Source organism: Neltuma alba, unplaced genomic scaffold (genome assembly GCF_004799145.2).
Source record: "Neltuma alba isolate B1F8T4 unplaced genomic scaffold, ASM479914v2 tig00010982_pilon, whole genome shotgun sequence".
Lineage (NCBI taxonomy): Eukaryota > Viridiplantae > Streptophyta > Magnoliopsida > Fabales > Fabaceae > Neltuma > Neltuma alba.
Window position 1 is genome coordinate 23,917 of NW_021635744.1, and position 11,214 is coordinate 35,130.

General features: G+C 36.5%; 2 protein-coding genes across 2 annotated transcripts; one reads left to right on the forward strand and one right to left on the reverse strand.

The window, feature by feature from the left end:
* Positions 1 to 783: 783 nt before the first annotated feature.
* LOC114760480 (polyubiquitin) lies at positions 784 to 2,978 on the forward strand. Its single transcript, XM_028949736.1, has 2 exons — positions 784 to 879; positions 1,555 to 2,978. Exon 2 carries the CDS (start codon positions 1,555 to 1,557, stop codon positions 2,698 to 2,700), a length of 1,146 nt encoding a protein of 381 aa, XP_028805569.1. The 5' UTR covers positions 784 to 879; the 3' UTR covers positions 2,701 to 2,978.
* A 520-nt stretch (positions 2,979 to 3,498) lies between these two features.
* On the reverse strand, positions 3,499 to 10,594 carry LOC114760510 (plastid division protein CDP1, chloroplastic). The gene is made up of 12 exons (XM_028949768.1): positions 10,066 to 10,594; positions 9,242 to 9,355; positions 8,977 to 9,114; positions 8,763 to 8,867; positions 8,546 to 8,668; positions 7,014 to 7,382; positions 6,248 to 6,343; positions 5,798 to 5,911; positions 5,377 to 5,442; positions 4,526 to 5,290; positions 4,049 to 4,239; positions 3,499 to 3,895 (listed from the first exon to the last, which is right to left on the reverse strand). Exons 1-12 carry the CDS (start codon positions 10,339 to 10,341, stop codon positions 3,814 to 3,816), a joined length of 2,439 nt encoding a protein of 812 aa, XP_028805601.1. The 5' UTR covers positions 10,342 to 10,594; the 3' UTR covers positions 3,499 to 3,813.
* Between the last annotated feature and the right edge of the window lie 620 nt (positions 10,595 to 11,214).

Sequence of the window (11,214 nt, forward strand, 5' to 3'; positions counted from 1 at the left end):
ATCAAAGCCATGCAAAAATTTTGTTTATATTCATTAACATACCAATTACCAAACCCCATTTTCTTCTCTTCTTTTTTTAGTATTTATTTTTATTATATTCTCGTCTCCATTTTTATTTGTACATATTTCTTTTTATTTTGACCTAAATATATTAATATGTTTTATTATATTTATTTGCTTTTTTGCCCAACGTTTTCATTATCTTTCTTTGAAATAAAATAAGGTCTCACACTTTTGAAATTAAAAAAAAAAAAGTTTGCTGACTTTCTCTCAGAACGAGTTTTGGGGAGCCAAATTTACATCTTTCAGATTAATTAAAACCATACAGTTTATATCTAATATCAATTTATTTTTAACAGTATTTATTTTAAATATCAGCTAACTCTAAGAAATTAAGTTGCAGTCAAGTTAAAAGTTAAAGAATCAAATGACTGATTTTCTCTATATTATATGTAATATAAAAATCATATGTTCATATGATATTAACTATTTGAAATCCATCTAAGATATGTTTTATTATAAGATACGATTTAAATTTTAATTCCAATTTAATTTTGAATTTATTTTATACGCTAAATGGGTATATTTCAACATACCAACATGGGCCGTACTGTACAGCCCAAAAACAAAACCTCAGGGCTAAGGCAGAGTACAGTACGTGCTGCATATTTTTTTTGACCAGCATAATGCGTGCTGGATTATTCTAGGGCTTTCCACACGCGTACCCTCTTACGTGTCTTCGTGCGTCGCGCGATGGTTCTGCGGTGATGAGGCTCCGTATTTTATCTTTATAAATAGAGCTACACGAAACGCTTTCTTCATCACATCTCCATTCAATCAATTTCCGGAAGCAATCAGGATCATCCACAATCTCTTAAGGTTTGTCTTCAACCCTATGGTTCTTGCCGGTTATGTTTAAGATCTTTGATTTGATTGATATGTGTTGTTATTTTCCCATTACTTTGTAATTTCTTGATTTCTCGGTTGCGGAACTACGTAGATGATATGTTTCTTGTGTTCTCTGAATTCCTTTTGTTTCTCTCGTTTGAGTTGTTGGGTTTGTTGTTTTATGGCTAGGGTTTGAACGAAGCCCCCTTGATCGATTTAGGGCTTCTGAGTTTTATCGCGTTTCATGATTTTTTAGATTTTAATCTGTTTGGAATTATTCAATCTTGATGTGAGTTATTGGGTTTCGTTGCTACGAATACGCGCGGAGATTCAATTGCCTTTAGTGTTTGGATTTGTGTTCTTTGATTGAAGTTTTTGGGTTACCGACTTGCGATCACGATCATGATGGCAGTTCTTCTTTTCCTACAGTAGAATTGTTGAGTTTTCACGCAACAACTTATGCTAAAATTAATATTTTTGTTGAATTCGATTGTTTATTGACGTCTCAAATCTTAACTGACATTGGATCGGAATCTCATGGCGCAAAGGAAATTCCTTTGTTTTTTATTTATTTATTTTTGCAAGTAGAAAATTCTGAGAATTTTGGGAAGTTTCTCTTTGTCCATTGGGATCATCATGTTTATTGATTGCTTAAATTGACGTCAGATGCAGATCTTTGTGAAAACCCTTACCGGTAAGACCATCACCCTTGAGGTTGAAAGTTCCGATACCATAGATAATGTGAAGACAAAGATCCAGGACAAAGAAGGCATCCCACCAGACCAGCAGCGTCTCATATTTGCTGGAAAGCAGCTTGAGGATGGCCGAACTTTGGCAGACTATAATATCCAGAAGGAGTCTACACTTCACCTTGTTCTTCGGCTTCGTGGGGGAATGCAGATTTTTGTCAAAACCCTCACAGGCAAGACCATCACCCTTGAGGTTGAGAGTTCCGATACCATAGATAATGTGAAGACAAAGATCCAGGACAAAGAGGGCATTCCTCCGGACCAACAAAGACTCATTTTTGCTGGCAAGCAGCTTGAAGATGGCCGAACCCTTGCTGACTATAACATTCAGAAGGAGTCCACACTCCACCTAGTGTTGCGACTCCGTGGTGGAATGCAGATATTTGTGAAGACCCTCACGGGAAAAACTATTACCCTTGAGGTTGAGAGTTCTGACACTATTGACAATGTTAAGGCAAAGATTCAGGACAAGGAAGGCATTCCTCCGGACCAACAAAGGCTTATTTTTGCTGGTAAGCAGCTTGAAGATGGCCGTACCCTTGCTGACTATAACATACAGAAGGAGTCCACGCTTCACCTGGTGCTGCGACTCCGTGGTGGGATGCAAATCTTTGTAAAGACCCTCACTGGTAAAACTATCACATTGGAAGTCGAGAGTTCAGACACTATTGACAATGTTAAGACTAAAATTCAAGACAAAGAGGGAATCCCACCTGATCAGCAAAGGTTGATATTTGCTGGGAAACAGTTGGAGGATGGAAGGACTTTGGCGGATTATAATATTCAGAAAGAGTCTACTCTTCACCTTGTGCTGCGACTCCGTGGTGGAATGCAAATCTTTGTGAAGACTCTTACTGGGAAAACGATTACATTGGAAGTTGAGAGTTCAGACACCATTGATAATGTGAAGTCCAAGATTCAGGACAAAGAAGGAATCCCGCCGGATCAGCAGAGGTTGATATTTGCAGGAAAGCAACTGGAGGACGGAAGGACTCTGGCTGATTACAATATTCAAAAGGAGTCTACCCTTCACCTTGTTTTGCGTCTCCGTGGTGGCTTTTAAAGTTAGGTGTTTCGCAATGTTTATGAAATCGTTCTACGCACTTAAATTTAGTAGTACTTGTCTTGCTAGGGTCTGTACTAGTACTTGCTCAGATCAGAACCATCTCAGTATTTTGAGAAGAATAGAATAAAGTTTTCTTGAAGTTCCATGTGTTGTTTTAGCTTCCGGACGATTGCAGTGTAGTGTGGTACATGAAATGGTAAAGACCTGTGTGAAGTTTGTTGCTGCGTGAAATGTAGGAGCTCGGGTAACAAATTCTAAGATAAATTCCATGAGAACTAAATAAGTAGTTATTTATGTTCTTAATAGTTATGGTTGTGAGTATTGACTTGTAATACTTTTACTTTTTTGTGAAATTACCAAATTAATGTTTACTTAATATTTAATTTTTAATAAATTTTATGATTTATTTGGTTTGTCGAAAGAAATGATTAAAAAAACGAATTGAAAAAAAAAAATTGAGATTGAAAAGTTTGATTGATTTGTTTTCCTTTTTACATATTCTTTCTATTAAAATTTTACCGCCTTATTTGTCCTCCTTTTTTTTTCAAAATTGAACTCACTAAAAATCTTTTCCTCGAGTCTACTGAGGATTAATATCCTCAGGCATAGCAGGGGTAATTGATTCGTTGAAGTGAAAAGGATTCGGAAAATATTAAAACATATTTCACACGTTCTCAATTATTTTGCTTAGAATCATACTAACGTTTAACATCTTAACTATTGCCTGGCATCAAAATATTAAAGATAAAAATCATTTAAAACTAGACAGCATGGCGAATAGTGGAGGCACAAAACTAATAATCCAACAACTTGGTTGCAGAATTACTTTTGTTAACACTAGAAAAAATGAGGAGAAAATTGCTTGTTAAACCTATGCATACATCAATCAATCAGGCCTTTACAAGTAATCAGGAAGCACCAAGGGGGAAAAGGACAAGGTAAATCAGTTTTCTACATGATGTACAGTGAAAAAAGTAAAGATATTATAATCTGCCTATGCTTGGATCAGCTTCAAACTTTTGTTGAAGGCTCTAGAAGTGAGAATTTGGAAAAGAGCCATGTTAGCAGAAACATTAACTATCTGGCGTGTCATAGGAATAGACCTTGATATTAGGGTACTTCTATAGTGCCTTCGCAGAATTTCCATCTTCCATCATCTTGTCTCTTCAGCACGTACTTAACTAGGTAGGTGCTGCAATCAAGAAAAACAAGGATGATAATAAACAAAAAGGGCAAAATCCAATAGAGGCACAGAAATTCGAGACATAGAAAGACACATCCGTCCAGCCATGGACAAGGTATACAAGATTAATTAATATCTGAGTATCGTGCTATTTCATTTTACCTATAGTAGTTAGGATTATCTTGCTGAGAAGCATCAACAAGCTCAGCTGCTTCTTCTAAGAGGCTTTCTATTGTTGCCATTTCTTCTCCATTCCCATCTGCTAAAATGTCAGCTCGCAGGACAGACACTTTGAGCAAAATAATCCTCCAATAACAAGACTTTTCTCTTGCTGTGTCAGCCAAAGCTTGCCACTGTCAAAGCTAGCCAAAATTAGTATGGATACTCAACTTTCTTCGCCCTTTTCATTCATCTGTATCTCAGCCCTCAATGAAACAAAGAAATTTGACGTAGTTCCAAGCATTTTACACGAGGTATGTTATCCATTACTAACAAATAAGAAATTGGATGGATAATGGATACCAAAAACATGTAACAGCTAAATTATTCATAATATGGAGGGGTAATGACGCATTCAGTGATGCTGAATACGTAAGGCAGCATCAATTAACTTGGCAGTCAAAGCACAACATGAATTACCTGAGCAAGCATTGACTCATCAAGAACTTGAGCTAGACTATGAACTTGGTGGTGAGGTCCCAAAGCTTCAGCTTTGACAGTTTGCCATTGCTTAATTAGAACTTCTGCTTCTTCCATAGGCATTGGCCTCTTATTAATAAGGGAGGAAGGTGATGTAGAAGCTGGCCATGAGCCACGTCCATTTCCAACATCTGACTGATGCATAAACTTTATCATTGCCAGAAGTCTCTTCAGTCCGTCGGTAAATTTACTTCCCTTTATATAAGCGGATCCTACATTGTGGTCCACAGAAGAATCTGCTGTCAACACAATGTTACCGTTGGCTCTAGCAGAAGCCCAATGAGAACCAGCTTTTTCTTTGCTTGAGTTCACTCCTAATAACTTGAAGGAAGCAAATACAACGCAACCTAGAACTGTAATATATGTTATTCTTCCAAATATGTGTGCATGACTAGAGTAACTATCCCAAAATCCATTGCGATGACTGCCAAGGCTCCTTTTCAACTGAGCAGGTGACTCACTAAGGTTGCTCCCATTGTCCTTCTTGCCAGACAGCAGTGAACTCTGCAAATCAGTAGGAGTCAGCTGCTTGACAGCAAACCCTAGATGAGAAGAGTTCATATATGAGCGAGGCTCTTCAAAGTCTCTCCGTTCTAAAGCTACAGAGGCCGAGAGAGGTCTACGACCTATTGTAGACAAGGTCTCTGGACCTCCTCTACTTCTCTTGCTTCCAGTGGTTTTCTTTTCAGCATTAAAGAAATTGACCTGCAGAGATGTCCACCATCCATGAGGAGTGTTTTGTCAGAACTAAAGCAACTAATTTTTCTTTTGCCTGCTATAAATGATCTCACCAGTGATGAAGAACAGTCTTGGGTATCTGGAAATGAAGCAAGCACAGAATCCTTCAGCCACATTTCCTGCTCAAATTCAGTGGGTAGTGTCAGATTAGAAATAAGAAATTAAAAAAAAAAGGTCATCACTAACTTAAAGGTAAGGAATGTAATAAAGCTCTCGAAGCACATAGCTCACTGTTACATCTTCCATAGTGAAAGAAAAGCAATTGAACATTGTATAAGTCAACAATGATTAGAAGTTTCATGCATCAAACATATGGACTGCATACGTCATCAAATATATTCTCAATTGAGGCTAGACCTCAGTTATCCATCTAAAGGATTTCCAGTACATGTGCTGCAGGGAAACAACAATGATAACATAAAGAGAAATACCAATGGAGGCCACACACACACGCACAGAGGGAGAGAAAGATACCAATGATAGATTACTAGCAGATACATCCACTATAGCCTTCCCTGAGACTGAGTTACTAGAACTTGAGTTCAGCTCAAGCTGCTTCAGTTGTTTAACTGCCTCAGCTTCTGTGCCCTAGAGATTAAAAGAACTTCATTAAACTTATGTAGATATTTCAGGGAGAATGTGAAATTAAAGATTAATTTCATCTTCGCTAAAAGCAAGATTCAAAGTGTTTAATGACAAAGAAAAAGGCTGCTTATCATCAGAATTAAAATGACACAATACACCTTTACTCTTGCCAACAGAAACAAGATTATATTTCAATGGAATTTTTCAATACAGCAACCACAAATGAAAGCAACCAGACAATAAAAATAACAGCAAACTCCAGAAAGTAACGGAACTGAAACCACTAAAAGCCAGACTTATCCAACTCCTCTTCCACGGCAAGACTAACAAATGACATACCTGACCAAGGAGGAAGAGGCAAAAAGCTTCTTCAAATTTCAAATCAACGCCATCTGAAGCTACCAAACATTCACATATATTTTTTGCCTTATTAATCTGCGTGAAAATATTTTAAATAATTAATTTACACCAAAACTAGGAGCAACAGGGAGGGTAAAAAAAATGCAAAATAATCAGATATGATATGACATAAATAGTAGAAAGGGGGTGATTATTTTATCCCATACAGCTTGGGATTAAATCAATTTGTTCCCCTAAAGTGTAAAGTGCTTCATTCGAATCCCTTTAATTTCTAACACTTAACCACCATGGAATTTCAATATTAACGTTTGAAGATATGATCACATGAATGGTGAAAAATTGCAGTTTATTTTTTAAAGTATGCTTCACTTCATTAAAATACTGTATTAAGATGATATCTTGAAAATAAATTTGTCCACTGAATCCCAGCAATAGCCCCAACACACTAGACATGTTCTAGATACGAGTGAAGAGGACATTTAACAATGAAGTAGTACAACGGGTACAATCATGTTTATTTTTGTTAAAAATTGAAAATATTACAGGGCGGTTAAGTGGCAATTGAACAAATCATAAGGCGTTAAATGACACATTAATAGAGAGCATGCTGATTTTGGGCCAAGCTACAAGAGGTAAATGGTAGTTTACCCTGGAGATTAGTATTAAATGTATTCATGCTATGGTAGACTACATGGGGAAGAGAAAGATATCCAAATAATCATGAAGCTTCAGAAAATCGTATTACCAAATCCTTTTGCTTTCTTGGAAATCCAAGTGCCACATGAGCTATAAAAGCCCTATAGAAACAATTTGAATCGATAACCACCCTCTGGTTCTGTGATTCAATTGTCTTCTTATTCTTCCTTGTTGCAGCTAAGTTATCCCAGGGAAGAAGATCAACCATCTCAGCAGCCAGCAACCTGCTGAAGGCTTGGTTTAGGAATGAAGGCCAATCCTCAACTTGACATGAAGTTTCAACATCAAGACCCTGTCTCAGCAACTCACGCAAAGCTGCAATTGCTCCTTGTCTGCGATCAGCATATTCAGGGGTTTGTGGCATGCTCAATAGTTCCAATGTGCAAGCAGGTGCGAGCTCCTCAAGAGATTGTTCAATCTAGAGATTAAGCACAGAATAATTTACAAGTAAAGACAACAGAGACCTTTAATAGCAATGAGAGCTAATGTGATTAAACGTTCATGGTAATTAGTCATAGATTTGTATTGATTTTATGCTCAAAATCATATATAAAATGAATTAAATTTGTATATTGATATCAAGTATAAACATCTAAATAATTAATGGCTCAGATGTATTTTATTTGACAATTAACAATTAAGATAACTAAATAATTTAATGTTATATTAAATCTTCTAGGATGAGGAAATTAAGTAATAATTATTCGATAATTTGTAACTTTCCACCGTTTAATTCATTATGGGGATTAACATTGATAGCAACTTCATATTTCTGGCTGTGAAATCTCTTACGGAGATAGTTATTCAAACCACACTTTCGTCTGAACAAGACACCAAGCAGCCCCAAACACATTATTATTCATGATCTAGCTGTTTTTTCTAAACCCATAATGTTGACAAGAAATAGGAGATCCATTTAACACTGAAAAAGAAGATTCTGCGACGAAAATATATTAACTTGGATAAAATTAATAAACATTACATTGGTGTTCACATAATTATAGAAGCAGGTGTGAATAGTATGAATACAACGGCCTAAGAAAAATATGAATAAAATGGTATCGTTGTCTCTTAAATTGTTTCAATATGTGCAGTAAACATTGCAAATGCTCCTGCAATAACAGCCAAAAAAACATAAGCAAGCAAAGAGGATAGCGAGGAAGATTGACAAAAATATGATGGCAGAGATAATTAACAGTAACATAGGAACACACAAATTAGAGAAGCACACCAAAATGATAAATTTATAATAATATCAGGGATTCATGGAGGATGGCCAAAGCATCAGGAACCAGACTTTCTTGTTGAATAATTGCTAGCAAAAATTACCTAACCACAGAGTGTAAATAAACATTTTCTCTGCTAAGGAAATTATCCTAGACGTAAATGAATGTTCCAAAGAGCATGATGATGTCTTGCAATCACATCAAAAGAATCAACGATTGTTTTCTTCTTCATCTTTTCTTGGGCATGGTGGTTAAAGTCAAATCTTTGTCTTGTAATATAAGCTTCATGTAGAACAACAAATCAACACCTAAGGGAATTAAGCAATAAATTTAATGTAAAGAAGATGTGTCTTACCTGTGATAGCAATGTCATTTTCGCTAAAGATGGTCTACTTCTTAGAAGACATTGAGCACGAGCAAGAGCTTCAAAACCTTGAGACACTTTGTTCTTCTCAAAGCCAATCTTTGCAATCGCACACTTCAAAAAAGCATCTATCATTAGGAAGTGTGCACGAGAATGCTTCTATAAAATTCCAGATTAAGTTTCCGACCTCCCTGTTGACATTGATTACCTCAGCTAGAGCCATAGAAAGAAGCAAATCATGTACATATGGCTTGGCATCTTGATGTTGGAGACCTAAACGTCCAATGTCAAGCACAAGCTGTGATTCTCCAACCTGTATCAAAATAACAGAAAACTAGCAGTCAAAAATCTTCAGATAGAAAAACTATTGCACACGAGACATATTTAAGATCTGGAGTAACTGGAACATATGTCATGTCTACCTGTTGAAGAAGGCAAAGAGCACCAGGAAACCAAGACCAAGGAATACGTAGTGAAGCTTTTGGGGGAATCTTTTCTTTTAGACTGCCAGCATATTCTGGTTCAAAAAGAAGCTTATCCCTAACATCCATTAGAAGATCCTACAAATCAATTATAATATCGTAAGAAGAAAAACAACACAGATAACTGTGTGCATCTGTTTAAGACCAAAAAGTGCAAAAGAAAGGGGGGAAATATCAAAAAATATAATTGACATTATTTATCTACCTGGCGAGATACAACAACATCCATGGTGTAACCTTCTTCAATATCTGCCTTTTTCAAAGCCATGACTGACTTAACAATTTCATCTTTCTCAGCTTTATCAGGAACTCCAATTAGCTGCAACATAATATGAAGCAAGTAGCATAATAAACATCTGAAGAGGAAGAGAGTTGGCATGGATGGGGTATTAAAAGGTGGACATTTGGATATTTTACAAATGCTTTACTTTAAAGTCCAAATTTAAACTTGAAATCATACAACTCAGCACAGCTACTGAAACCATTCATCCCCTGCACCCAATCCACAATCATCCCATGCAAAATCTAATATGAAAAGCGGCTATAGGAACAAGATGAAAAGTTAAGAGATGCCAGTGAGTATATTCTATCTCACATTCTCTTACTCATCGAAGATATCTTGGTAGATCCTGTGTCTAATAAGATCGGGAACCAATTTTCTAAGACCAAGATTCCATGCACGTGAACATGTCATTGGAAGGGGAATACCATCCTAATATGAGAACGTCGCATAGTATTTAATTACCATGAAATCAAAACTCCAGAGGTGCTGAGTCGAAAACATGGTTTTGCGATTTACAAGACAAAAACTACTCATAATTTTAGACAAAACCACGTTGTGACCAAATCCAACGGATTCCCAAACACCTAAATGTCTTCTGTTCGCAATAAGTTAAGAATGAAGACAAGAAGAATTACTGAATAGTTAGGACACAAAATATGACTGAACCAACCACGTAAATTTTTAAGAAAACGGGTCCATAAAGAAAACAGAATCATAAAAACAATTGTCAGAAAGAGTTTAATCACCTGGTAGCAGGTAATTGGGATTTCAATCGTGGATTTCGTCTGAGCATTTTCGACAATGCGGGTATCAACTGCATTCAATCTCCTCTTCCCAGTCACAATATCAGTCCTCTTCGCTTGTGACCCTATACAAAGAATCGAACCACAAAACCCAGAGCCATATTCTGCAGGGAAGTCCGAAAGGAAGACCTTATGATCTTCTTGGCATTTGACATTATAATTGAATCGAGAAATGCAATATAAAGAGGGAGCGATCAGTGCAGCACTAGCAACAGCCATGAGCTCTCATCCCAGAACCAAAACCCTAAAGCAGCACTAGTAGCGATCAGCTTCAGTGTCGCTTTTCCGTTAATTGGGGTTCCCAGAAACGCTGCATTGGGGAAATTTTGTGAACTTCTGATTCAGCAACCATGGAAGATAGTGTGGACTCTGGATGAGAAGAACGGAAAAATCAAGGCGAAGATCGATATGGAGTTGAAGCTGTACGGGGCTAAGGGGATTACATGAGACTACCATGCAATTATTTGATTTGCCAGTTTTGTAACTGTGTAGACTATAGAGGAGATTCTTGGGAAAATCCCAAACAAGGTCCAATATGAAAAATGTCAGATTGGATCTTTAAATTTTAAAAATGACAGAATGGTTCATTGACCCAATCTGTCATTTGTGAAATTCAGGTGAATTGACAATTTTACCCTCATTTATTCATTCACTACAATGATTCAAGGAATCACTATAAGAGTTTAGGTGTTACCTAGATTCATGTAGTGAATAACTACTCACTTTTTCATAGTCAGAAGTCTTGTTATTAACTACAACTAATTCTGTAATCACTAGAACAATATAAGCATTACCTAGATTTGTGTAGAGAATAACTACTCATTTTTTCATAGTCAGGTATCTTATTATTGTCAGGTACCTTATTATTAACTACAACGAATCTTGTAATCACTAGAACAGTGTAAGCGTTACCTAGATTTGTTTAGAGAATAACTACTCACTTTTGTTCAGGGGCAAAAATGTCAATTCCCCTGAATTTCTGTCATTTTCGAAATTTAAGAACCCAGTCTGAGATTTAGTATATTCTAAGGGCTTTTTCTGGGATTTTCCCTAGATTCTTAGTAGTTAAATACCGTTTGCCTTTTTTAAAAA